Here is a 24,546-nt window from a genome sequence, read left to right as displayed (position 1 = left end):
GTCAACAACCACCTCCCCGATACACATCCCAAATCCCAATCCCCCCCACAGATCTTACCCAGAACCAACCATGCATCTTCTCTCCACCATCCTCATCTCCCTCCTCGCCTGCCACGCCACTGCATGGTCCCTCACCATCCACTTCATCGACGGCGGCCACATCACCTCCAACGGCCGCCTGAACTCCGGCTGCAAGGCGTACGACCTCCTCGTCGGCAATCGGCAGGTCGACCGCGCGGAGTTCAAGGGCAGTACCTTCGCCGATACCTTTGAGCTGTTCAGCGACAAGGACTGTCGGAATCTTGTGTACCGGAACGGGGGTGGGAATCATCGGGTGCAGCCTCCGCGGCAGGTGAGGGCTTATAAGGTGTATTAGTTGGAGGGGTTGGGGGGCTGAACTGTTTTCTTTGCTGGGGTTACCTTGTTGTTTTCCAATGTGTAGGTGTGCGTTTTGAAGATTGCTGATGGTGGTGAATTGTAGTTCTGTGTTGATTCTTGATTGAAGGTTGCGAGGGTGTTTTAGTAAATATAGTCTGTGAGGGATCAGGTTGATCCTCGTGTTGAGGCTACAAAATTGGCCATTTAACTAGTCAAAGGGGGATGAGCACATTCCACAGCATTTTGTGAACATGATTCAGAGGAGGAAGCATTTCGGATGTGATTATTCGAGGAACGAAGAGTGTTTGCACCCCCTCCGAAGAGGACATATGTGGCGTAAACTTGACCCACTGTCAGTAGGCTCTCCCATGCATGCTAGAGCATAAAATGGAGCAAGTTTGTTATCAAGAGGATGGCATCAACCCACTACTAAGAATAGTATGTAATATATTTCTACCAGCAACGCAAGGTCAAGAAAGACGATCTGTAAGGCGCCTCGCCTCGAATTCAGCCCAAAAGCCCTTCAAATGTGCGCTTCAGGCGGCGGGATCCACGCGGGATTCTGGCAGCACTCGCGCTTGAACTCCGCAAGGACCGCCAATATCTTGTGCAAATCGCTCACGGTATCATATTGAGGGTATGGTCGGACGCGATCATTGCAGACTACGCCATCGCGGAGTAAGTACGAATAACCGTTTTTTCCGCGGCCCAGGGTGAAGATCCGGCACTGGCTGCCGGCCACCGTGATACCTTTGAAGTCAGTGCGCATGGTCCCAAGTCGCTGTTGGGTTAAGTGCCACCGCAGATGACGATAGCGCTCCTGCCATGGGTCTGGCCCGGAGGACTGCGTCGAGTCACAGCCCCCAACGGCTCTGAAGAAGGTGCCGGACTGGGGGGTTTCGACGCGAAAGACCTCGTCCTGCACCGCGCTGTCGTCGGCGGGCATCATGGGGTTTACCATCCAGGTGCGGGTGTAGATGTAGCCTTCGCTTGGGGGGAAGGTCAACATAAGCGCAGCCACGATTGGAGCCAAAGAGGAGCGCATGTCTGGAGTGGTGGAGAGCATGGCTGGAGTCCTTTGGGGGCCGATCTACGCTTGACACAGGTGATAGAGGGCTATCACTGAGGCAGATCTGCTGAGCGTTCTTGCTGCGATGGGTGCCTGTATAGCAAGACTGATTGAGGGGTTTAATATCTTGGTCGTCGTCAAATTGAGCTGGAGGTTTCCGGCAAATTCAATGGGTGCTCTCTTGCCGACGACAGATTCCGGTAACCAAATAGAAGGGAACCCTAGTGAAAATAATGCTCAACGAAGCGGGTGAAAGACCGGTCAGCTCGAAGTTTCATGGCTCCTCTAAAGGAGAGGTTGAACGGAAGGATAAGGAATCCAGATAGACCAGGGCTTGTGCTTCGGCCTTCTCATCAGTACATTAAGGAATGGCCACCTGAGCACCCATCTTAGCCATCAGACTGCAGTTCCACCGATTAGCCGCAAACCCAATGGAAATGTGATGTGCTAGTTAAAGAGACTCCAGCGCGGTTAGTCCCAACGAATCATGGTCGGTGTAAAAGTACGTGATGTAGTTGCTGTGGCACATGCAGTGTTTGTGTGTACGGTACATAGCAGGTGATAGTGATGCCATATAATCAAGCATCGAAGAATGTTACCACAATTCTTCAGGCTGATGTTCTCTGGACGTGTAATCAACCTCAAGCCATGGACTGAGAAGCTAGTATTGATGGACAAGATTGTCTCCAACTCATGGGGTCAATGTTCCGACTGCATGCAAGCTCTGGCAACTGCCGTCAGGGTATGTTTGTGCTGCTTTCAGGCCATCCCACACCAGCTGAGGTTCCACCTTCCTCATGGGTAGTCGACAGATGCATCGTGAGTGTGCTGCACTGTTAGGCTGCGAGAGTTATTATGCTTGATGCAGGACCCAGAATATAGGTTCTGGATCCAGTACAGTAAAACAGCAACATACCTTAGCTAGACATATCATCTGTATGTGCATAGCATCTATTGCTTGTGGCACAGTTTTCTATATATAGTCTACCTTGAACTACTTATCAGCGATAAGACAATATGGCCGAGCGGTCTAAGGCGATAGACTAGAAATCTATTCTCTTCGGAGGCGTCGGTTCAAATCCGACTGTTGTCGTTTTTTGCTTTTTTGCCCGCTCATAGCAAGATTTTTGAAACCGACACTTAAATAGCTGGTATTGATAGAGTTGGCTCAATGAAGAAAGCCATCCATACTAAAGGAGCTCAATAGGTTGCAGACGGAGGAAGAATTTGAAGTCTCCGTGTATCGAAGAACCGGTATGGCCACCCATTCAGTGTATATTCAACGGAGGTCCGGGGCAATACTACTCCTCCGGCCACATGAATGACTGTCACTTATGGAAATATCCAAGGCAATATACCTTTTAACCCCTGCTATGCTAGCAAAGCTTACCCGTCAGAGGGAAGTGGCATATTTACGCCTCATCAACCCCCACACCCAGACAGTCGACATCACAAGTCAAACTACAGGAAAGCCGACAGCATTCAGTCAGTATAAATCCCTCCGGCAACATCTGACACCATGAGCGTCAAGCCTTACCTGGCCATGAACAGAGATAGCGATCTCCGGGCCCTAGACTTCTGGGTCGATCGCACCTCAATATCTCGGTCCCAGGTCTGTTAAATGTCCTGGCATACGAGATCGAGACCTGACTCCAGTCTTTGGTGAACCACGACCCCCAGACCACCGCTCCAAGCGCTAGGCACGTCAAGGTCCCAGTCCCCCCACACGATGGGGGGTCCCTCACGTCGGCCCACCAAGCGGTTTGCTCCAAGCTCTACCAGCTCCTGGCTAAGCAGGACTGGGCGCAGAAGGAGCATACAAAGCTACGTCGAGGAAACTGGCTAGAAGTATGAGTATGTTCTTGAGTTCTAGAGGATCAATGACCCTGGTAACCGATCGAGACAGCGGGAGATTCTGGGCTTGATACTGTAAAGCTTTGACCTGGGTTTGTCAGTCATGACTATACTTGACTAGACAACTGAGTTTGGGCTTTTCACAAGTAGTCAATACGACTTCTTGACTTTTCACAATCCGAGAGAGATATTTGATAATTGGATGCTGGTGCGATTCGTAGTAGGAGCTAGATTGGCGGGCTATGATAGAACTGTCACTTCATAATCAAATTGAGCAGGCTAGTAAAACTCTGAGATACGTGTAGAATGCATGCATATAAGATGTCAATGAGAGGAGAAATAGATGTGGATCCTCTAGAGTGAGGCGATATGCAGTGGCAAGTTCTAGGCTTGTCTCGGAGCGAACTACCACGCGCTAAGGCTTCCTTCTCCGCATTTGGCCCCCATGTGCTGTCAGCCTTCAATTGCTGGAGCTTTTTTTTCTTTTCTCTTTCATTTTCTGAATGCTCATACGTCCCAGCTGTGCGTAGACTGTCAGCCTCGTGTTGCAGTTCAAGCTCCAAGTACTGCATCGAGTGAATATGGGGGATGAAATGCAGCCAGTCGCGACTTAGCCTGTGTTTACTTCCCCTCATTTTCCCCACCTTCTTCCTTCCTTCCTTCCTTCCTTCCTTCCTTCCTTCCTTTCTTTCTTTCTACCTTCTGTCTCGCTCATCTCTTTTTTTCCACTTCAACCCACCATCAACATCAAAACTTCCCCATCTTCTTCACTTCTTCTTGAACTATTCTTAATGTATTCCATCTACACAAACCGTTGAATCATCATGGGCACCAGAGGCCTGATGTTCGTCCGTTATCGTGGTCGGTACTTTGTGTACTACAATCACTGGGACAGTTATCCGGAAGGCCTGGGCAGGGAGCTGATCGATACCATTCCCACCGATCCGACTCAATACCAAGGTATGTACTAACTTTCACGGTGTAAGCCTGCTGGGCATTGACTAACCTCCACCAGCGTGGCTCGAAGCTTATCGTGCTACATTCGCTCGTCTTGTCCACCAGTACGAAACGCAGTGTCTCCCGGTGACTATCCAGTCTGTCGCGGAGGAAGACTCGGACGCTGCGCTCGCTGAGCGCTACGAGAAGAGCTATTTAGCCCTCGATGATCGCCTGGAAACGCCCCCTCTTAAGTTCCTGCCCCTAGACTGGCAAACCTATGGCGGGGAATGGGTCTATACCCTCGACCTGGACCGCGAGATCTTCAGCATCGATCATGCCGTTCATTTCCATCTCCACAAAGTCTCCAGTGAGCCGAATTGGATCATGTACCTCGGTAAAGATGCTCGTCGCCGCCGGGCGCCGGCTAAGTGTACACCCCCGTATCTTCTGGCCGATCCAGTCTTCAGGCCTACGGTGAACGACGCCTCGACTGCTGCATTCGAACGACTCAACGTGAAGACGGTCCGTCCAGAGTCCTTCCATGTCGCCCAGACTTTCTCCTCTCTCCGAGAAGCTTTTCTGATGGAGACATTCAGGCAAATTCATGCGGAATATCGCGGCCTGTTGGACATGAGCTATCTTGAATGGGCACCCACGGATTTCACTTTCAGAGAAATCGCGTATGCGATTTTATCCTTAGCCACGGGTGACGTGACTTTTGAGGATACGCATTCCTTCGACGCAAATCACCAGGGGGAAGGCTATTATCTGATTCCAGGAGCAGGAGCTATGCACGCGAATTCTCCAGGTTCCGCACCAACTGTGCTACCTTGCTTTCTGTGGGAAAGACATGATACCGGGGTTGAGGCAGGGTCGGCCCCCAGGCAAACAACTTATTGGCATGACGGAGTCCTAGTACACCTGGTGACGGGCCTTGATCGGGTTGGCATTGAGAAAGCCGCCATTGCTGAGGCCGTGGACGCCGGGCTCGAGCATGGACGCAAGTCATTCTATGCCATCATCTTCTCCATCCTGGACGTGATCTTGTTGCGTATTGAGAGAAAGGAGGATTTGACCATCTTCGTAGAGAGAAGTCCAAAGCTGACATTATTCTACTTCGACGACATCAACTCCTCCTTCGCACAAGGGCCACGGAATAGTCCATTTAAGTGGCCGGAAATTGAGGAGGAGCTCACATTGTTGATGACGCGGGATCTGAATGATGGCGTTGGCCATATAGAGGATGTCCTTCCACATCTTGAGAGGGGGAGACCGGAGGTAGCGAAGACCAATATTGGTTGGGCTTATGTATTCGTGAATATCATGCATTTCTTCGACGCAGCCAGGTATCATAGTCTGGGAGGCGCTGTGTCCAGCATACTGCCTAATGAGACTCTGGCGAATGTGATGCAGTTGAGCGATACCCGAACGTACCGTATTCTCAGCAAGCTGTCCGCTTATTGTCACAAGACCAGTTTATCCGAACTCCGTCTCAATGATCGATATACCATCGTGCATTCGGACGCTGAAACTCCCTCGATGACCCTGCATGATTCACGCACCGGGACACGGCGGACCTCCCAATACAAGCGATCATTTTACCCGGACGATACTGGTTTGATATTGACCTTGATCATTGGCACATGCGATCCTTTGAGACGCAGTGTCGTTGACTGTGTGAAGTGGCGCTTCATGGATATCTCTGAAATGGATCCTGAGTACCCGAAAAAGATCACAATGCCGCGCAGGTAAGTATCTCTCGGTCGTCTTCCTCACTTCCCATCCCTTGCCCAGCACGTCTAATCCTTTCACAGAGCCCATCCTCACCCACACACCTTCTTCGGCTTCAACTCTGCCATCGACTTCGAAGGGCTCTTCCATCTTCCTGATTATCTCTACCTCAAGTCCGTCCAAGACGGCTGGGAACGATACGCCAAGAAGTTAATCCACACCTACCAGACGCAAGGGGACTCCTACGTCACTTTCGACATGGGCAAGTTTGAGTGTCTCCAGCCGCCCGGATACCGTGAGATCACGACTTTCCGCTGCAGCGGGGTGCACTGTTTCCTGCGTCACGCCCGGGAGGAGAGCGCCGACGAGTGGGAGCGCACTGTGCAATATGGACTACGTCGTCTACATACCCGCGAGACATCGAAAGACGGGTACATGTCAGACGGGTTGGCGGAGAAATACTCCCTCCCAGGACGGCCCGTCGTGATAGCCTTCACCACCCGGGTCCAGCTCTTCTACTACGTCCATCACCGGGGGGAGAAGCCTGCCGTGCCGGAGGGAGTGGGTACTCACTGCGCTGAGTTGGCCGAGCGATGCACGGATCCTGACCCGCAGCATCGGCTTGTTCCTCTGATCCCTGGGGTGATTGACTTGAAAGACGACGCGGCGAGGAGTGAGTTTGAGGCCTGGTTCCGCAAGTTCTGCAGTGCAACGGGCGAGGTGACGGAGTACTATGATCCCTTCAGTGACCAGCAGCAGCTTTTAGTGCGGATTGCGGAACAGCCGAGCGAGACCAAGCAGCCGGTGACTAGCACTGAGCCTGTCGGGAGCGACGTGGTTTATGAATTGTCGTAGTAGGTTAGCATAGTCGTTTTAGCATGCATTTGCCCTTTAGGAAGGCCTGTGTGAGTCGGTGAGATAGCCTGCTTTATGGAGGCGAGGTGCATTGCATGGGTTCTTGTGATAGAGTATCATCCGAGAATAACAGATAGTTATCAAGCGTCCTGGTCTGACCAGGTTACATACCAGCTTTCATACTGATTGAGAGGAGATGTTGCTTATCAACGGACTAAAACAAGGACGTCTGTAGAGTCTCCACCGTTTGTTGCAGCTCCGCTGAGCAGCTACGACACACAGAAGCAAGCCCAGCAAAGAAGCAAGCCTAAAAATCAACAAGGGTATATTTAAAGATAGAAAAATAGTAGTCAAGTACAGTACAGATTCCCCACCGCCGGTGCCCCCAAGCATCACACCACATCAGATCCATCCACCCACTCTGCCAAGACAACCCCCTCAATATCAATGCATCGGCAGTAGCATGCAATCCACCCACCCGAACCAAGCCAAACCAGACAGACAGACAGACAGACAGACAGCGCAAGCGAACCTAAGCCACCGACGCCGTCACAGCCTGACCCTCCTGCGGCTGCGGCTGCGGCTGCGGCTGCTGGATATAGACCTCATGGTTCCGCCCGGGGCCTGGGGTGGCCGAGCCGACGGGCAACTGGGGCTGCAGCTGTTGTTGGGCGAGGAGCTGCTGCTGCTGGATCTGTTGCTGGGCGGCGATTTGAGCGTTCGGGGCGATCTCCGGGGCTTGGCGGTAGAGGACGATTTCGGATTGTTTGAAGTAACGGCGGGCGTCTGTTCCATTAGCTTTTCGTTCGTATGGGTTGGACAAATGGCTTGGAATGGATGTTTTGGTTTGGTGGTGAGTAGGCGGTGAGTGCGGGTCGGGGTTAGTTCAGTGGGTGGGGAGGATGGAAGAAACCACGTGAGGGAATGGGGAGTTTGGGGGCTATCGGTTGGGGTTTAGTGTGGGGGGAGGGGGTAGTAATTTCTCATCGGAGGGAGCGGCCCGATCAGCGAGTGTTTAGGGGGTTCTGCAATAGCCGGTCGGCTATTGAAATGGGAAGTGGGATGCCGTGGGATGTAAGTTAGTGTGGCGAAAACCATCCCAAATCCGATGCTCGGTAAGTGGACACACTATGTCCGATAGTCCGACATCACAACATCACTCCAAATAAGGGAAGGCAAGGGGGTGGTGGATTGTGTAGATAGCGGGGTGAAGTAGGTAGCAGCAGCGCAGCACAACTTACCCTCGTCAATCAGCACCAGGCTAAGATAGTACCGCGTCGAGTACTTCTTGTTCACATCGCGGAAGGTGGGCGTCAGGTCGAAGCCGCCGAGGAAGAGACGGATGGGAATGGTTTCACCTGTGGAAGCGTGTGGTGTTAGCCGAAACTTGCCCTGGGCTGGCTAGATGCTTCCCGCCATACTCACCTCGTGAAGGCGACCCATCCATGATCTGCAATGTATTGTTAGCGCGCACACACACGCTCTCTCTCTCTCACCCACACCCGGCTAGCAAACGACTCACCTCAAACCGGACCAATGTCTCGCTCTCGTTGTACTGGTTGGGCGGCGACCCCGTGGTCTCGCGCCGGATAATCGACAGCTCCATGTGCTTGATCTTCAGGCGGACCAGCAGGAAGTAGATGCGGCCGACGATGACATCCTTGAGGTGGTATTTCGACTTGGAGTACTCGAACTCGATGTGCAGGCAGTCCTCGATACCGACGTCCATCTTGATCGGGCTGTTGGTCTCCGGAGGCATGCGGTACGAGTAAACCCACAGGTCCTTCTCGCGGATCACGTCCGGCATGCGCCGCGAGACGGTCACCCGCACGAAGTAGCGCAGCTTGACGTTGATGCCGTGGTACGACTCGTATTGCTTCTCGACGTTCTTGAAGTTGAAGGGGAAGGTCTGCGGGTGTTGCAGCTCGCCGGGCGCCGCCAGCTCCTGCACCAGCGAGAGGAATTCGTAGTGGTTGCCGCGGTCATAAAACATTTCTAGCACTGGTCAAATCATCTGCAAGATTGGTGCAGCACAGGATGTGAAGGTCGCGTACCGATTGTCCCGATGAACTGCACCTTGATGCCGGTGTGTTCCAATCGCTTGCCATCCTTGGGTCGGACGATCACGGCGCCCTTGACGGACTCGCCATCCATATACAGCGGGACGCGCTCGCGACGGCCCTTGTCCAGCTTGACGTCCACCGTTTGACGCTCATCGCTGTCTTCGAGGACGACGTCGATGTCCACCGGGGTGGAGAAGAAGAGGGAGGTCATCGTGGAGGAGGAGGGGGGGAGAGGTGGTCGGACCAAACGAGTGCAGACAGGGGAAGTGGTGACAGATCCGATTGGCAGGGCAGCTAGTAAGAGCTCTAGACTTCCTCGTCCGGTCCAGCAGCGTAACTGGGATTGAATTGGATCAATGCGCAGAAATGGGCCATGACATGACCAGCTTATTGTGCTTGACTGCCTGGCGGTGGCTGTGGCAGCGGTGGCCGCGCTGGCACTATCCCGATTACGTACTCACCGCCTCCGTCATGGCTGCCTATACTAGAGAGTAGACACCAGAACTACTACCCATCTATAATCTGCACGTCATGTGTTACTGTCTTTTGAACTATCGGCAGCTCGTGATCATGAAGAGCTCGGTAGGATCGACGAGGCATAACCGTACTCTGAAGTGTAGTTAGCTTAGCTGAAGCGGGGATTCCCCCCCCCTCCTTTGCACTGTAGAATGCTCGCGAATTTGAAAAAAGAGTTGATCCCCCCTTCTTGTATACAGGTCATCCAATTGGAGAATAAGTCCCAAAGTCTAAGGAGGAGGGGTCTCGGAGGAGCGGAGAGACATTCATCTCCAGCTCCAATGGAATTGCCCGTCAGCTTAGGGCGCTTAAGCTTATTTACGCGGTTGCTTGTTGGGCAGAAACCCCGTCCATGAACCCTTGCACTCCAGTGGGATCATGCACAGAGCCGCTCTACAGCAGACAAACACTGCAAAAGGCATGCAAGGTCGTAAAGGGTTCGTCTCGGCGAGTTTTTCTTCTGGCTTGTTTCTGCTATAGCGGTGAGAAACCAGGCAGGCAAGCAAACGACGCATGATCAGGGCCAGACGGTTTCACAAGAGGGATTTAGTGTCTGGTTGAGGCCCAGAGGTCACACAAACCGACGTGTACCTACGTGAATGGAGTTCTGCTGTGAGAGCCAGGAAATCTACCCCTCGTCGAGCTTAAATCTGACCTGTCGTGAGGCTGGAAACCTGGGGAAGGAAAAGGTACGGGCCAGGCCGGACTTTTTGAATCGCATGGAGGAGGAATGATGAGACCTCGTGATGCTGATGCTTCCGTTTGTTAGTAGACTGGGGTGCTGCAGAGGCCAACGGGTATGCAGTATTGTGTTAACTGATGTTGATGTTGATGTTGTTGTTGTTGATAATGATGATGTTGTTGTTGTTAACTTCTTCTTGTTCTAGCAGTTCCACATGGAATCATGGATGGATCCACGGTATGAGGAAAGAAAGCCTTTGGAAGCATCGAAGAAGGCGTGTGGAAAAGCGAACGGCAGGCTAAGGCTCGACTGGGATTAGTGTGGGGGTGTTCTGCCGGCAACTCCTGCGTAAATCACATTTCCGAAACGCCGGTTACAGAAGCCTTGGTGACATCATGGCCCTGATCTCGCCCAATACTTCCCCGAGACTCTCAGAGGGGATGGCAGAGGTTGTGGTTGATGTGCTGCCTCTTGAAGATACTGGTATGTCGACAGTTCTACAGTCAGAGCATTCAATATGTACTCACTAATTAATTAAAGTAGCACCTTACTTACCAAGTCCTCTTGTAGAGTGATGGTAATGGACGGTACGAGGGTGATACGGCGCCCGATCGGATCTCCCGCTAAAAACCAGACCGCCGGAGCTCATTTCTTTCTTCCTTCCTGAGTTCATTCACCCCCACTCACTTCGCATCAGTGATGAAATGACTTCCTCATCGTTTATTTGCTGATATCTTCTTTCTAAAAACGCAGCAGCATCCGATGCCAGCAGCCGGGGTGGATCCTGGCCAGGAGACTCCAGACCATTAAATCACATTCGATTTAGACTGGTTTCCAACCGTGTCACCCCCCTCCCCCGGTTTGAGAATGCCTGACCCACACACAGCCAGCTCATGGGATTATTATTAGGATTGTTGCCCGGCCTGATTCACTCTGATTCCCTTTCATCATCTTGATGGCTGTAATTCCTCCCGTCCTGCCCGGACCTTCTTAAAGCTCGTGGTTTCCCCGGTTTGCCTCAGAGTATAAGTCTGTCTCCTTTACTACTTCTGCAACCCCATCTACATCCCATCAATAATCCAACCTTGCCCTCTTATCTACACCACCCATAAACCATAAACCGTGGTTCATTCAAAACAACCTTGCTTTGCGAGTACACCACGTCATACACCCAATCCCCTACCTTCTAGACCCCTTGAAACCATTATCATCGTCACCATGCTCTCCGCCGGCGAACGCCCGCAACCCGCTATGAAAAACAAGGCCGCGGTGGTCGACACCCACCACCACCACACTATGCCCATGGACCACACCACCACCAACCCCCTTTGGGGCGACCAGACCCAGACACAGCCCCCCCAGCCACTGCAACAACAACAGACCCAACACATCTGGGTAGTGACCGGGCCAGCCGGATGCGGCAAGAGCACCGTGGGCCGCGGTCTGCAGGAGGAACTAGGTGTACCCTTCCTCGAGGGCGATGATGTATGTGATGTTCTACCAAGTTTCCCACCCCCCAACACCACCACCACCACCACCACCACCACCACCACCTACCACAACCCGCAAGCAGCAAATCGCATCGCATTCATTACTAACCCTGTTCATCTGGGTAAAAGTTCCACCCAGCCAGCAATAAAACCAAAATGAGCAATGGCGTGCCCCTGACCGACGAGGACAGATGGGACTGGCTGATCTCGCTGCGGCAGGCGGCCATCTCCGCGCTGTCCCCGTCGGAAGCCAACCACTACCATCCGCCCTCCGGCGTGGTGGTGGCGTGCTCCGCCTTGAAGAAAAAGTACCGGGACGTGATGCGCGTGGCGGCCTACGGGTCTCCCTCGGTGCAGATTCATTTTATTTATCTCAAGGTCGATCCCTCGGCGCTGCTGCAGCGTGTGACTGCGCGCCAGGCGCACTATATGAAGAGCGGGATGGTGAAGTCGCAGCTGATGGATTTGGAGGAGCCGGTGGGCGATGAGTGGGATGCCGTGACGGTGGATGTGCATGCGGGGCAGGCCGAGGTGCTGCAGGAGGTGATTGGGAGGGTGCGCGATGTGTTGAAAGCAGCGATGTAGTGGCTGTTGGTAGTGCTTCTGTTGCTGCGGCAGTAGATGATTAGTGGTGTTTTCTTTTTTTTTCTTCTTTTTGCGTGTAGACTTGCGACAGGGAATTTCGGGGCGTTTCGGGCTGGGTTTGATACCTCTGTATATATGATTATGAGTGGATGGAATGCTGAATCTATGACACTGTTCCAGTATACGATCTAAAGGGATAGCTTGACTGAGTATCAGACGGACTGACTAAGTAGATACTCACACCTGCGCGAGTACCATCTGCTTCGCATGACCACCACTATTCAACCAACGGAAAGCATACCCTGAACAAAACATCCGTCCGAAAACAAACAAACCCCAGCACCTGAATATCATATCAGCTAAAATCCGTCCTCATTGTCCGCTTCCCACTCCATATCCATCCCCTCGTTGCTAGAGCTAGAGCGGGACCTGGACCTCGAAGCAGCCCTAGCCCCCTCGTCAATAGACCCAGCAGACCCAGCAGCAGGAGCAGTAGAAGCAGCAGAAGCAGCAGACCTAGATCCAGAAGCAGAAAGTACAGCAAGCAAGCTCTTCACCTCACCATCCACCTCCTTCTCTCTCCATCTCGTCCAATACTCTTGCTCCTCCCGCTCCACCTTCAACCTTGCCTGCCACCGCTTCCGCTCCTCCTTCTCCCGCCACCGTCTCCAGCGTCTCACCTCCGCCTCCGCATGACTCTCCAACTTGCCGTCCCACCACCGCCGTTTCCGCAACCAGTACGGCTCCGCCCCCGCCCCGTACCGCGCAATACTGCCTGCTTTGGCCCCTTGCACCAGCACCCGTCGCCGCAGACAGTTGGTGATGCGATGGTGGTGTCGAATGCGCCGCGCGTAGCGGAAGTTGTTGTCCCGTGTCCTGGAGCCGGAGCGGGAGGAGCGGGACGATTGGGACGAGCAGATGCCCCTGCTGGTAGTAGGTTTGCTGCTGGTGCCGGTGCTGTTGCTGTTGCTACTGCTACTGCTACTGCTACTGCTGCTACCGCTGGGATTGGACGTGAAGACCCGACGGGGTTGATGCGAACGCAGCGGGGAGTGCGATGCTATGTGCCAATGGGCTGCTGTATCTTTTGGTCCCGTGGAGGAGGGAGACGGAGTGGGGGCGTATATGTAGGGTGTTTCCTTGACGACTTTGTCTCGTGAGCGTGTTCGTGTGGTTAGGGGAGCTGCAGCTAGGGCTAGCGGCAGGGGTTTGTCCTTGTGGTTTTTGTTTGTAGTGGTGGTGGTGGTGGTGGTATTGGATGGTTCGGTGCCGAGGGAGGGGTACTGTTGGCATTGTTGTTGTCAGTGTTGAATAGAGTCAACCTGGCGGGGATACACGTACACCGCGTAGATCAGAGAGGTCGGGTCCGCCTGCGCCAGCGAGCTGGCGGAGTTGGTCTTTTTGGCCTTCGGTAAGGTGCTTCAGGAGATGGGGGGCGAAGGCGCGGGCTCTTTTCTTTTGTTAGTTGGCTAGTGGTGGATAGATAGGAGAGTATGAGAGTGACCTACCGCGGAGGATGTTTATTCTTCCCCTGTCGGATATCGAGCTCAAGTAATGCATACGGCGTCAGATGGCGAGCCTCGGAGTGACGGCTCCGTTCTGACCGGGAAGATGTGCTGGACTTGGAGGTCCGGGACGAGTTAGACGGCATTGATTTTGTGATGGTCTTAGTAGTCGAAAATGAAGACTGAAGTGAGCTGCGATGGTTTCCGAGTAAATGGAAGTCTCGGATGAGTATGTCCACAAGGTCCATCATAGTGTACTTATGAATTCCTCAGTGCGGCGACTCAAGAGACATAGCTCAGTATCCAGACAAAGAACAACTGGACCTTGTCGGACAAAGCGGGCTGCCATGGATGGGCTTTGTGTGTCTGCGACAAACTGCCTCCATCGCCAGAAGAGATAAAAGAGAAAATCCGGTGACGCTGTACATCAGACTTGGATGTTCCTGCTGCTCATTATTCACAACAATTGCTATTGTCGATTCGTTTCATTGCACCCTGTCGAAGTCGTCTGCGGATGGAGAGGCAGAGAGAAGATACTAAGCTTTGTTGGGGGTGAACATTTCTTTGACGAGGTGTACGTACTAAGTGGGCACCATAGGTGAAAGGAGTGTTTAGGACGAACCAGTATTGACATGCTACTACCGCTTGTCACGACAGGGAAGCAACTACGTTCAGCTTCGTGCGTATACCACAGGCGACCCCCTGTACAACTCATACTCAGGGAAATCCAGTAGAGGTTTCTAGTGAAAACAGAATAAAGATACATCTAATACAACCCAACCTCAAGCCGACAGAACCTCTCCCAAAGCTCCTAGGAGCTCCCCGTCATCCTGCTGCTTTCCTGCTACCTGTACCGCCCGTACAACCAGCGGGTAGATCCACGCCAGGTGCTGCTTGTGATTCGTCTCATCGTTGTCCGCTACTACGCCTGGCTGGCTAGCTGGAGGCGTGGGGATCGTCGACGGTTCGCTACGCAGAGCCACCATTCCGCGGAGGAGGTGCAATAGGGACTTACGGGCCGGTGTGGGCTGCGGCATAAGGCCCCGCAGCGGCTGGTCGGCAATGTAGCCCTTCAGGGATACGGCGCTCCGCAAAATCAGGTACGGGGAGATGGACCGGGCGAGGGTCAGACGGGCAGCTGATCGCTCCGCGGAGGACTCATGCTCCGAAGGGGTCGATACGGATGAAGGAAGAAGCGGGGCAGAGGCGATCTCAAAGAGCGTGTCGACAAGGATATATGCCATTTTGGTGCGAAGGGTCGGCGAGGGATCGAAGGTTCTTCCTGGTCGGACATCGTACAAGCCATGCAGCGGGTCTTCTTCGAGGGGCTTGCGAGGAAGGTCGAGTCGCTGCGGGGCGTAGATGAACGAGGGCCACAGCAATGCACAGGCGAAGTCTCGGCGGGTGGAGTCTGGGATCATAGACGACCCAAGCGACGGAATAATCAAAGTTTTGAGTTTGTGGAACGCATCCACGTCGAAAGCTTCGTCACTCAGTATCTTGCTGTGAGGCACCAAAGCGGTTCGATAGCCGCGAGCCGAGACGATCCCTTTCGCGAGATCGACCACACAATCCCAAAAACGCGTGATTTGCTCCTGCTGTGACATAGTGTATTGCTGTTCCACGTAAGGAATTCCAACCTGAAGGATATTCAAGCAAGCAGTGGTGGACTTCTGCGAGAGACTCGGCTCACGATCCTTTCCTGGCCATTCGTATCTCAACTCAATCGACTTCACCAGGTGACCTAGGGCGGCAGCCAAAGATCCGTCCAGGAAAATGTCCTTCTTGATTCCGTGCTCAGAAATGTACCAGTCAAGAAGGTCTATCACCCTTTTCGAAAAAGCAACAAAGGTGGGCTTCTTCGAATCACTCTCTGGCGACCACTTGGACAATGGGGAATCAGCCAGTTCCGCCAGGCAGACAAGAATGCTTGACTGTGAGTTGTCTTTCTCCGTGCACAAGGTTTTCAGACATTCAAGAATCAGCGCCTGCACTTGAGAAGGACGGTCAATATCTGGAGAGTATGGCGGAGATATCGAATTCCAGGCAAGCAGCTGCAAATGTCCGAGTATCGTCTCGACGCTCTCACCTTCAAGGTCTTCCTTATGCAAACGATATATTTGTTGAAAAGCTTGAAGGTAGGCGATTGCAGCTTCTTGATTTGGAGTGTTGAGGTTCAGAAGATCCTCTCTCTGGGCCGGGTGACCACTCAACCACAAAAGCCACGTAGAACGTAGAGACTCTTTCGTGAGATTATCCGCCGCCTGTATCCGTAGTAAAATATTCGTGAGGCTGGAGTAAGCAGCTTCACTGAATTCTAGGAGGTGCAGATTGAGCAGCCTTTGATAATAGCCTAGTAGACGCTCCCATGACTGATCGAACAAGTCGTCCCGGACCAACGTCTCAAAAAAGTTCGTGATCAAATCAGACACTCCTCTCACCATGACGACCGTCGTTTCGATCCATGCCTTAACACTATCAGTGTTATTTAGCTGGTTCGGATCCAGCGTCAGGCTGAGCTCATCTTCTATCTCCTCCACCATACGGAAGAGAACCCTGTTTAGACACAAACACCATGCCTTTGGGGATAAATGTTGCCCGCAGGCATCAAAAATCCTCAACAGTGTTTGAATAGCACAGTTACGGACCTCAGACCTACTATCCGTCGTTAAGTCTACTATCCTCAGAAGAAGTAGTAACCACAATGCGTTCCGCGAGATCGAGGGGTCATCGCCCTTGGCGAGGTCCGCAAGCACGTCCTCGCTCACGGACGCATCAATGTGAGATTCAATGCAAAACTGCTCGATCTGTCCCTGCAGAAAGTCCGAGACATTCCAGAAAGATGATGTTGTAGTCAGCGAGATGTTAAAATCTTGCTGCTGCTGGGCAAACTTGGCGAACGACTCCACCAAGTCCAGTCGACAAGGGAGTGGGAGCAGCGCAACAAAGTCAGAAGCTATGAGCTGTAGGGATTGGTAGGCGACCCGCACGAGTCGAACCGAATCTGCGATCCATCTGGCCTGTTTCGCATTCGAGGTTCCGACAGTCCTCTTTTCACTGCTCTCACCAAAGACACTTGTTATGAGGTCAAATACAGGCACCCATCCCCCCACGAATGTCTCGCCATATTGTTCGAGTATACTTTTGAGGGTCTCTAGGCTTTGCTCGTGGATCTCCACGACTGGCGGAGTGGGGGAGCCGATTGAGCAGCCACTTGCTTCGTAGAGCAATTTGATCTGCATCTTGAGCGCTTGGAGGTTCCTGAGCTGTCGCTCGTTCTGCTTCTCGGAGTCTTCATCCTCCCTTTGCTTCATGGTCAGTGTTACAATGTTGTTGAGTACGTCATTGGCCCTGAGCCTGAACTTCTGGCTGATCCCTTTATCGGCCGCAGTGAATATCAGTCTTGATGTGAGAAGGCTCCAAGCCCTTAGGTCAAATTCGAGCAATGAAGACAGTCGATCAACGTTGGCTATGGCTATCTCGTTGGCTTTCTCGAGCACAAATCTTACCAGCTCATCTTGGGTCCTAGACTTTCCCACGGAGAGCGATACGCGATGAGTGTTCTTGCGCATGAGACTCGAACGCGGAGAAAGAAGCTCCCCAGTAGGAGACAGCGGCGCGTTTTGTGAGGAATCATCGGCCGTCCCATATAGGTCCAGAAGCGCAGTCAAGAGATCCTGGAAAGACTCGGTCGGATAATCGCCGCTGCTCTCAAACATCTTTGCGGACGCGGTCTGTACGGCTATAATCTCGGCGCCGAGATTGGCTTTCGGCACGTCCACTGATGCAGCCGAAGCTTCAGCGGAGCTTATCATGGCCTGAGGATTTGCGGTCAGGCCAATCAGAATATCAGTATCTTGAAGCGTGCCGAGCACAATAGACCAGGCCGGCTGATCTAGAGTTGGCCCAAGCGCAATTCCAAGGTTAAGCAGAGCACGTAAGCATAGGAGATTCCTTGTACTCAGAGACACGATGTTGGTCTCTGACGGACCATTTATTTCAGCAGATACTGATGAGCTACCTAGAGACGCTTGCGAGTCCCTTGCTTTGCTGTCCGTATTTTGCTTAGACTGCACAGCTGTCGTAGCAGACGCTGAGGTACTCGCTACTTTCGCGCTGCCGGCATCCGCTGGCATGACAGCTTTGCCAAGTGTCGTCAAGAAGGCATCACGCGGCGTCGACAGTCTGAGAAGACCAGCTACATGCGCCAATTTTTGGAATGACCGGACCAGGTTGTGGTAGAATTCATCATCCAGGGCCGCGTATAGAAACGTGGAACACGCTGCAAGAATGGCCGGCCAGCAGTTCTCAATAATGCCAGCACAGCTTTTGATGGCTCCAAGCTGAGGATGGGACTCTATATCGAGAGGATTGATAGGTACGGTTGACCTTCTGTTGTGGGCATTCTTGCTGAGGTCTTGAGGTTGCCTTGAGGTATCCCCACCTTGTCCAAAGCCTGCCGCGCGACTCCGCCGCTTCTGTTTCAGGTCTGGGACAGTCAATGGTAGAATAAACTTTGCAAGCCCCTCAGCCAAATTGCTGATGCAGTTCAGTACGAGACTATAGATATAGGTCTCAGGTGGCGATGGCGGCTCAGTCTTATCGAGAAGTTCCGTATAGGGTGTCCGAACCACACTCCACTGGCTGCTAATTCCTGGTGCATCGGAGTCGGTGATGGGAACAGATGCGCCAATGACGCCAGCAACACCTCCTGCCTCGAGAGTGATTTGCTCTTCCGTGACAGCTCTCGTATGCTCGGTTCGCAGAGGAACAGTTGACCGGGCGCTGACCCCAATCAGAGAAGGCTTTTCAGAGGCGAGGCGAACCAGAGCGGCCATGTGGTCTTTCAAGACATTCTTTCTTCTTTCATCACCATCATACAAGGAGTATATCAGCCGTACTAGGCCTGGCTCAGCATAAAGGCTTCGGAACAACTCCATGCAGAGCACTCGCTTCCAAGGCGCCGTCCCGTCTGGCTCGAGTAGATGCGTGACTAGCCCGAGAGCCATTTCACATTCGGCAGGCAGAAGAGACATGTGACGTTTGAGCAGCACTGAGAGGATGCGGATGGCCCGAACAGTCTGGGAGAAAGTATGCCTCTCGGAGAGAATTCGCACCAGCACCGGCATAAGCCTCGCCCGCAAGACCTGAGTCAACTCGGCATGGGTAACGAAAAGTCTGCCACTATTGAGTAGAATGCTCTCGATGAGCTCCAAGGTGAACGGCGTCGAAAGAGATTTGATCCGCAGAAAATAGAGCGGTTCACCATCCACTAGACGACATAAGTCATCCAAGACCTGGTACATTCATTAGTGATGAGCTTGGGTTACTACATTTAGGGTGCAAGAGCCTACACGTAGAGCGTCATAAGCGCAATATCCCACATTAATGGGATTCCCGTCAACCTTGACAGTGACAGTAGGGGTTGTCTTGTCAGAATTCTCTGTAGTACAGTTAGAATCAGCAAATCCTGGTCTTCCCACAAGACTGGGATTCTCACTGTCTTCAATGGAGACCAGCTCAAAAGTGGATACCACAAGCTGTTGAAGCGTTGCTGCGGCGGTGCTCGAGACAGCTGGCATCTTGTTCGTCTGCAAGGTTGCGCATATTTCCAGAGTACTCACAAGAAGATCTCCGCCCAGATCGGTCGAATAATGCTGTAACAGAGACGGCAATGTTTGCAGGATCTTCAATTGAATGTCCAGGCCTTTTCAGCGTAAGTAAAGTATCAACTTATCAATCGTTTGGATGACTTACTCATGTTCGTCGTCTCCTTCAGCCCGGACAGCACATCTTTAAGGCGCTCTGATGGCAATGACCGAGAAGCCACCAGCCTCTGCAGACAGATGACTCCGATGCCTGCAAGCTTGGCATGCCGACTATGGCAGGCGATAATGAAGGGGTTTACAAACTTGGGTTTGCGCAGAAGATCTTGTGCAATCTTTAGAATCAGCACCGTAAAACGTGGCGTCATTATGGGCCAATGAAGCACTCACCGGCGGAGATTTGAGCCTCTGAGGTTGAAGGCAGCGCCTTCAACTCATTGAGGGACTCTTCGGCGGCCTGTATTATCGTTAGTCAGCATCGTTATTCAAGAATCCCTTCTTGCAGGTAGAAACTGACATTGCGAAGTTCCGAGTTTCTCCTCCTAGACTCTTGGATGAGATTCAAGAGTTCCGCCTGGAGGAACTGGGAGGACATTTCAAACAGGGTGCTGGATCATATCATGGCCGGGTGCCAGTCGCTATCAGTCGTACAGTACAGTAGCACTAGGCAGATGTGGCTTCATGTGGTTGGATCGCTGATTGGGTCGGCAGGGAGAAGAGCAGAAGTTGGCGTGATGGCACATCAATGGACACAATTTCCGTCTTGTGAAGAGTGGATGTACATCAATACAGGTGCATAGATGGCCGTCTCCAGGGAATTCGAATGATCAAACCACAATCAAGCAGCGCATCATCATCCGAAGTGGCAGCTCTAAAGGAGCGCCAAGGCAGCGACGGGGAGATAGAGCTATCACGTGGCTGCGGCTGGCCTTTATCATCACATGACCACGTTCTTCAGGAACCTGGCGGGACAAGCAGATACTACGCAATAGCCATTGCCGCAAGTGGGATAAAGTCATCGTGCCCCTCCTCCGCCTTCGGATCTTAATCTCTTAGGCTTCTATTCCTCCAACCCCGCCACACCCTTTTGAGACAGACAGGACAACATCTTCAAGCCCACTGATTACACGATGTCGGCCAAGGTTCCCAGGAACTTCAGATTGCTCGAAGAGCTTGAAAAGGGCGAGAAGGGCCTGGGTGCAGGTGAGCATACTTGGGCAGAGGCAGCACAGGAACTACAGCTCGCTAACGAACCTTTGTTTCTGTCTGCAGAGGCGTGCTCCTATGGTCTAGATGATGGCGAAGATATGATGATGAGTAACTGGAATGGAACTATTTTGGGCCCTCCCCATGTCCGTCCCTTCCGTATATTCCTGCCCGCCACCATACAGCAGCACCACTGACCCAACATTGAACCATACACAGAGCGTCCATGAGAACAGAATCTACAGTGTCAAGATTCACTGCGGTCCCGACTACCCTGACAACCCTCCTACCATCCAATTTATCTCCCGCGTCAACCTGCCATGCGTTGATCCTCACACCGGCAAGGTACACATGCCGTTTCGCTACATTCCCATGGGGTCAAACGTACTGACCCTTCGGCAGGTTGATCCCACCAAACTGCCCTGTCTGGCCCAGTGGAAGCGCGAATTTACCATGGAGACCATTCTGCTCGAGATCAGACGGTATGTCTTGCCCTAACTCTCCTTTGATGCGCGCAATGCCTTACCATGCTACAGGTATATGGCTCTTCCCCAGCACAAGAAGCTTCCCCAGCCCCCGGAGGGCTCCAACTTCTAAATGATGTGATGTGTGAAATGACTGGGGGACCGAATGAGGAGTATTCTGGCTGGTTTTGCGCATGAGGTTCGTTTCGCGTCTTCTTTAGTTTTACTCATTAGAGCGTGTATAGTCTATGCATAACGGCGGGCATGGCGTGGTGTCAATCGAAGCCTAGTTGCAATCTTCAGTCTTCCTAGAAGGAGCTATCGGGGTTCACTATCATGTGAACCTTGCTACCTAGGGTATTCTTTGCTGGACCTGTCATAGTTTTGTAGGCAATCATGGCTTCGACCTCAGTAGGCAATCGCAGGCTGCTGTGAACAAGACAGTATCTTCAAGATTAGGCGCCCTTCACTGGCTCGCTAGTAGATACCATCAAGTCGAAATGCGGATAGGGCATTGCGTAAGTAGGATGGGATAAGTTAAATGAATCTCGATGTTTGGTGAGTTTTTAGAGGTATATAAGCCGTCTCCGCGCACGATCTCGACCCGGGCCATACGGAGCGAGGCAGTCTCGTGAGAACGTATGCCTGACAGGCCATCACGTCAACCGACGACAAAACAGTGACCAAGTAAAAATAGAAATGTAGGTCGTGCCCGGGATCGAACCGGGATTACAGGAATCAGAATCCTGGGTGCTAACCATTACACTACACAACCAAGGCGGTGAGGCTTGAATGATTTTGTGCATCTATGATATCTTGATAAGCCTTGGTATATCCAGCAACCTGCCCAACCTGTCCGGCCTCACTTTTTTGATTTCTTCAAAGCCGGTCGCTGAAGACTATAGAAGAGCTAAGCGTTAAAACTATAAAATTTCGCTGAATCGCTTGATCGGTTAGCCGAGTTCTATACTTGCATATATCACAACAGAAATGTTCTAATTCTATGTATTGACACGTGATGTTGCACGATATATTCACAGTCACATGCTTCTCGAGATATATTTGACTTGCTTCCGATAGCGCAACATACAGCAATATGCACAAGCTGGTTGTGCCTCATAAATGTTCAACCCATCGGTTTACAAGTCCGTATACCGAACAAGAAAACTGTATCGCCTCTTCTCTCGTCCCGGGGCTAACATACATTCATTGCTACAGCGTTGGCGCTCTATCGAGCCCTTCTCCGACAATGCGCCAAGTTACCTGAGGATTTACCGGAGCGCAATGCACCCAAAGACCACATACAGCTACGATTCCACAGATACAAGAAGCTCCAGAGCCCGTCCCAAGTAGCGCACACACTAAAAGCAGGATACGATGTGCGCGTTGTCCCTCCCATCGCTCGGCTCCTCACCAAGCCGTCAATCGGCCATAGCGACTGACACTTTTATGGAACCATAGGCCCTCGACCTGCTCCACGCCATCTCGCAAGGCAACCACGAGAAGACCGAATACCTTCGAACCCTCCTCTCAGAAACCACCTTAAACCGCGAGCGCAAGTCCGCCGTCCAGAGAGAATTGGCCCGGTTAAAGCCGGTCAAGCCCCCGAGCACCCTGGACCTGAGGAAGCAAGCCAATAAGGAGTTCCAGAGGAAAACCGCCGTGCGCCATCCGGATGCCGAGTCCGTCCTGGCGCGTCCTAGACCGGTCGTCAACGGGATACGCCGCGTTCCCAAGCTCGTGAGTGCGCGTGGAATTCCGATGCTGCGGTTCAAGAAGCCTCAGCCCGCAATCGTAGGGCGCGTTATCCGGGCCAAACATCGCAAACGAGACAAGTCGCTCCTCGAGCGAGATTTTCTCATGCAGGAGATACTATGGGCTAAGGATGAGGACCAGTGGGACCACTTGACCGGCCAAGCAGAGGCTGGATGCGTCCCGTGGCGTCACGCGTTCGACCTCTCACTCTCGAAGAATAAAGAAAGAATTGCCGAAATGGACCAGAAGGATCACGACCTTACTGTGGCCATGTGGAATATCGTTTTGAAGGAGCGGAAATTAGCCGCCAAAGAGGCTCAAGAACGGGCCGATAAGGCGTCGGCTTCCCAGGAAGAGAGCTCGGATGAGAACAAGAACAGAGGAGGGTCGGCAATATGAGATCGGCGATATGAAGCACATGGTCCTCCCCAAGTAACCACGTCGGTTGGAGACCATAGACTACTAATGTTTGGATGTCTGAAGTGGAGGTCATGATTGGAGCAGTAATCCCAACTTGACCCAGCATGCTTAAGCAAGGCCCTACTGGGCGGTTCTGCATGCTTTCCAGGCGAATAAACCCAATTCTTTCAAGTTTCATATATATGATCAGATACCAACTGGTATATAACCCAGCATCTATCCATTTTTGTGGTCACACCCAGTCTACACATAACACGACTACGAGCTGGACGCATCTGTCACGCTGTAAAGCCCCATCAAGGAGCCAAAACCGAAATCATAGATTATTACATAGAACTCATCAAGCATCTACGCAGCGATCTTCATCTTCTCCACAGCCGCAGGCATAGCATCCTCCTCATCCTCATCAAAATCGGCTCTGCCGGCCAGACCGCGCTCCCAAAGCTGCTTGCCGGTGAGCTTCTTCTCCTCCTTGCCGGGGGCCTTCTTCTGCGCCTTCTTGTCCTCGGCCTCCTTCTCCTCGCGCAGCCGCTTCTCCTCCTCCTCCATCTCCTTCATGAACTTGTCCCGCCAAGCCAGGAACGTCTCGCGGTTGACCGCCGTGCCCTGGAACTTGCGATTCTCCTCCTCCTCGCGCTTGGCCGCCTCCATCTCCCGCTCCGCGTGGATCGCATTCACCCGCTCCGCCATGAGCTGCTCGGCGCTCTCCTTCAGCGCGCTCACCAGCGTGAATACCATCGCCATCCCCATGTTCTCCTCGATGGTCGGCTGCAGCGCTTCCAGCAGTCGCTCCTTGTCCTCGGACACGTCGAGGCGCGGGTGTTTCGGGGCGTTGGGCGCCGTACTTATGTCGAGTTCCGGGGCCACGTCCGGGTAGTCCTCCGGGTATGAGACGTGCAGATACAAAACGGGCGGCTCCTCCGCCCCTTCGACTTCATTGTCCGGGGGGTCTAGGGCAATTGATATCCGGTATGAAGTATCAGAAACATCTGTGGGTTTGATTTTCTTTGTTAGCTTGCTACCACACCGAGGGAGAACTGCGTCCCGAGCAAAGATCGGGGGAACTTGTACAGTTCACAAACCATACCTGTTATCTCTTCGGGGAAAATAGAGTCGAGCACCTCGCGCTCTTCGATCTGGTCTTCGCGACCCATCTTTGCTTTTGCTTTTTTTCGATGCGCCGCCGGCGGGGGAGGGGTATTCGGGTTCGTGGGGTTGAGTTCTGAGGTCGTGGTATCTTGTCGAGAAACCTGGCTTTCGGATTTTGCAAAGAGTTTAATGCGTGTCAGCTCTGTTGCGTGTCGTAAACAAGCTAAGCACGGAAGCCGCTTCAATTATTTTTGGTCCACTATCTCAAAACTGGAGCATAGATTGATCGGCTTTCCCTCACAGCACGGAGTAGAATGTTGCCGGCCCAGTGCAAACAGC

At 52.6% G+C, this 24,546-nt stretch overlaps 10 protein-coding genes and 2 non-coding genes across 12 annotated transcripts; 6 read left to right on the top strand and 6 right to left on the bottom strand.

The window, feature by feature from the left end:
• Positions 1 to 70: 70 nt before the first annotated feature.
• Positions 71 to 376, top strand: BP01DRAFT_385802 (uncharacterized protein; the record flags this gene model as incomplete). Its single annotated transcript, XM_025577633.1, has 1 exon — positions 71 to 376. One exon carries the CDS (start codon positions 71 to 73, stop codon positions 374 to 376), a length of 306 nt encoding a protein of 101 aa, XP_025428118.1.
• Positions 377 to 901: 525 nt separating this feature from the next.
• On the bottom strand, positions 902 to 1,444 carry BP01DRAFT_385801 (uncharacterized protein; the record flags this gene model as incomplete). The annotated part of the gene is made up of 1 exon (XM_025577632.1): positions 902 to 1,444. One exon carries the CDS (start codon positions 1,442 to 1,444, stop codon positions 902 to 904), a length of 543 nt encoding a protein of 180 aa, XP_025428117.1.
• A 1,014-nt stretch (positions 1,445 to 2,458) lies between these two features.
• On the top strand, positions 2,459 to 2,540 carry BP01DRAFT_t266. Its single transcript has one exon. It is a non-coding gene; the product is annotated as a tRNA-Ser (tRNA).
• Positions 2,541 to 3,814: 1,274 nt separating this feature from the next.
• BP01DRAFT_418233 (uncharacterized protein) lies at positions 3,815 to 6,972 on the top strand. The gene is made up of 3 exons (XM_025579314.1): positions 3,815 to 4,261; positions 4,317 to 5,988; positions 6,055 to 6,972. The coding sequence occupies exons 1-3, from the start codon at positions 4,126 to 4,128 to the stop codon at positions 6,824 to 6,826; spliced, it is 2,580 nt and encodes an 859-aa protein (XP_025428116.1). The 5' UTR covers positions 3,815 to 4,125; the 3' UTR covers positions 6,827 to 6,972.
• A 1,034-nt stretch (positions 6,973 to 8,006) lies between these two features.
• On the bottom strand, positions 8,007 to 9,267 carry BP01DRAFT_142053 (vacuolar protein sorting-associated protein 26). The gene is made up of 2 exons (XM_025570560.1): positions 8,881 to 9,267; positions 8,007 to 8,821 (listed from the first exon to the last, which is right to left on the bottom strand). The coding sequence occupies exons 1-2, from the start codon at positions 9,098 to 9,100 to the stop codon at positions 8,319 to 8,321; spliced, it is 723 nt and encodes a 240-aa protein (XP_025428115.1). The 5' UTR covers positions 9,101 to 9,267; the 3' UTR covers positions 8,007 to 8,318.
• Positions 9,268 to 11,305: 2,038 nt separating this feature from the next.
• On the top strand, positions 11,306 to 12,162 carry BP01DRAFT_304093 (gluconokinase; the record flags this gene model as incomplete). The annotated part of the gene is made up of 2 exons (XM_025572146.1): positions 11,306 to 11,572; positions 11,707 to 12,162. The coding sequence occupies 2 exons, from the start codon at positions 11,306 to 11,308 to the stop codon at positions 12,160 to 12,162; spliced, it is 723 nt and encodes a 240-aa protein (XP_025428114.1).
• Positions 12,163 to 12,521: 359 nt separating this feature from the next.
• Positions 12,522 to 13,813, bottom strand: BP01DRAFT_385796 (uncharacterized protein; the record flags this gene model as incomplete). The annotated part of the gene is made up of 3 exons (XM_025577631.1): positions 12,522 to 13,445; positions 13,504 to 13,612; positions 13,671 to 13,813. 3 exons carry the CDS (start codon positions 13,811 to 13,813, stop codon positions 12,522 to 12,524), a joined length of 1,176 nt encoding a protein of 391 aa, XP_025428113.1.
• A 586-nt stretch (positions 13,814 to 14,399) lies between these two features.
• On the bottom strand, positions 14,400 to 20,106 carry BP01DRAFT_326156 (putative endosomal peripheral membrane protein (Mon2)). Its single transcript, XM_025572877.1, has 6 exons — positions 19,791 to 20,106; positions 19,664 to 19,730; positions 19,425 to 19,598; positions 19,168 to 19,374; positions 19,022 to 19,110; positions 14,400 to 18,964 (listed from the first exon to the last, which is right to left on the bottom strand). The coding sequence occupies exons 1-6, from the start codon at positions 19,866 to 19,868 to the stop codon at positions 14,450 to 14,452; spliced, it is 5,130 nt and encodes a 1,709-aa protein (XP_025428112.1). The 5' UTR covers positions 19,869 to 20,106; the 3' UTR covers positions 14,400 to 14,449.
• A 171-nt stretch (positions 20,107 to 20,277) lies between these two features.
• BP01DRAFT_359749 (E2 ubiquitin-conjugating protein MMS2) lies at positions 20,278 to 21,268 on the top strand. Its single transcript, XM_025575759.1, has 5 exons — positions 20,278 to 20,476; positions 20,546 to 20,625; positions 20,699 to 20,824; positions 20,882 to 20,961; positions 21,016 to 21,268. Exons 1-5 carry the CDS (start codon positions 20,404 to 20,406, stop codon positions 21,074 to 21,076), a joined length of 420 nt encoding a protein of 139 aa, XP_025428111.1. The 5' UTR covers positions 20,278 to 20,403; the 3' UTR covers positions 21,077 to 21,268.
• A 378-nt stretch (positions 21,269 to 21,646) lies between these two features.
• BP01DRAFT_t263 lies at positions 21,647 to 21,718 on the bottom strand. The gene has a single exon. It is a non-coding gene; the product is annotated as a tRNA-Gln (tRNA).
• A 307-nt stretch (positions 21,719 to 22,025) lies between these two features.
• BP01DRAFT_359747 (LYR motif-containing protein) lies at positions 22,026 to 23,308 on the top strand. The gene is made up of 3 exons (XM_025575758.1): positions 22,026 to 22,088; positions 22,162 to 22,322; positions 22,405 to 23,308. Exons 1-3 carry the CDS (start codon positions 22,040 to 22,042, stop codon positions 23,095 to 23,097), a joined length of 903 nt encoding a protein of 300 aa, XP_025428110.1. The 5' UTR covers positions 22,026 to 22,039; the 3' UTR covers positions 23,098 to 23,308.
• An 89-nt stretch (positions 23,309 to 23,397) lies between these two features.
• Positions 23,398 to 24,495, bottom strand: BP01DRAFT_425834 (RWD domain-containing protein). Its single transcript, XM_025579768.1, has 2 exons — positions 24,206 to 24,495; positions 23,398 to 24,107 (listed from the first exon to the last, which is right to left on the bottom strand). Exons 1-2 carry the CDS (start codon positions 24,270 to 24,272, stop codon positions 23,467 to 23,469), a joined length of 708 nt encoding a protein of 235 aa, XP_025428109.1. The 5' UTR covers positions 24,273 to 24,495; the 3' UTR covers positions 23,398 to 23,466.
• Between the last annotated feature and the right edge of the window lie 51 nt (positions 24,496 to 24,546).

Source organism: Aspergillus saccharolyticus, assembly GCF_003184585.1.
Source record: "Aspergillus saccharolyticus JOP 1030-1 unplaced genomic scaffold BP01scaffold_38, whole genome shotgun sequence".
Lineage (NCBI taxonomy): Eukaryota > Fungi > Ascomycota > Eurotiomycetes > Eurotiales > Aspergillaceae > Aspergillus > Aspergillus saccharolyticus.
Note: the sequence above shows the minus strand (reverse complement) of the source record. Positions and strands in the feature narration are given on the sequence as shown.

What these genes read in the sequence shown, in the direction of transcription:
- BP01DRAFT_418233 (XM_025579314.1), top strand. Translation starts at nt 4,126, where the DNA reads ATGGGCACCAGAGGCCTGATGTTCGTCCGTTATCGTGGTCGGTACTTT. An exon ending in CGATCCGACTCAATACCAAG is followed by an intron (nt 4,262 to 4,316) that starts GTATGTACTAAC and finishes AACCTCCACCAG; the next exon opens with CGTGGCTCGAAGCTTATCGT. An exon ending in AAGATCACAATGCCGCGCAG is followed by an intron (nt 5,989 to 6,054) that starts GTAAGTATCTCT and finishes ATCCTTTCACAG; the next exon opens with AGCCCATCCTCACCCACACA.
- BP01DRAFT_326156 (XM_025572877.1), bottom strand. Translation starts at nt 19,868, where the DNA reads ATGTCCTCCCAGTTCCTCCAGGCGGAACTCTTGAATCTCATCCAAGAG. An exon ending in AGAGGCTCAAATCTCCGCCG is followed by an intron (nt 19,599 to 19,663) that starts GTGAGTGCTTCA and finishes AGATTGCACAAG; the next exon opens with ATCTTCTGCGCAAACCCAAG. An exon ending in GCTGGTCTCCATTGAAGACA is followed by an intron (nt 19,111 to 19,167) that starts GTGAGAATCCCA and finishes ACTGTACTACAG; the next exon opens with AGAATTCTGACAAGACAACC.
- BP01DRAFT_359749 (XM_025575759.1), top strand. Translation starts at nt 20,404, where the DNA reads ATGTCGGCCAAGGTTCCCAGGAACTTCAGATTGCTCGAAGAGCTTGAA. An exon ending in CGAGAAGGGCCTGGGTGCAG is followed by an intron (nt 20,477 to 20,545) that starts GTGAGCATACTT and finishes TTCTGTCTGCAG; the next exon opens with AGGCGTGCTCCTATGGTCTA. An exon ending in CTATTTTGGGCCCTCCCCAT is followed by an intron (nt 20,626 to 20,698) that starts GTCCGTCCCTTC and finishes AACCATACACAG; the next exon opens with AGCGTCCATGAGAACAGAAT.
- BP01DRAFT_142053 (XM_025570560.1), bottom strand. Translation starts at nt 9,100, where the DNA reads ATGACCTCCCTCTTCTTCTCCACCCCGGTGGACATCGACGTCGTCCTC. An exon ending in GCAGTTCATCGGGACAATCG is followed by an intron (nt 8,822 to 8,880) that starts GTACGCGACCTT and finishes GACCAGTGCTAG; the next exon opens with AAATGTTTTATGACCGCGGC.
- BP01DRAFT_425834 (XM_025579768.1), bottom strand. Translation starts at nt 24,272, where the DNA reads ATGGGTCGCGAAGACCAGATCGAAGAGCGCGAGGTGCTCGACTCTATT. An exon ending in TTTCCCCGAAGAGATAACAG is followed by an intron (nt 24,108 to 24,205) that starts GTATGGTTTGTG and finishes TCAAACCCACAG; the next exon opens with ATGTTTCTGATACTTCATAC.
- BP01DRAFT_359747 (XM_025575758.1), top strand. Translation starts at nt 22,040, where the DNA reads ATGCACAAGCTGGTTGTGCCTCATAAATGTTCAACCCATCGGTTTACA. An exon ending in TTCAACCCATCGGTTTACAA is followed by an intron (nt 22,089 to 22,161) that starts GTCCGTATACCG and finishes TCATTGCTACAG; the next exon opens with CGTTGGCGCTCTATCGAGCC. An exon ending in CACTAAAAGCAGGATACGAT is followed by an intron (nt 22,323 to 22,404) that starts GTGCGCGTTGTC and finishes ATGGAACCATAG; the next exon opens with GCCCTCGACCTGCTCCACGC.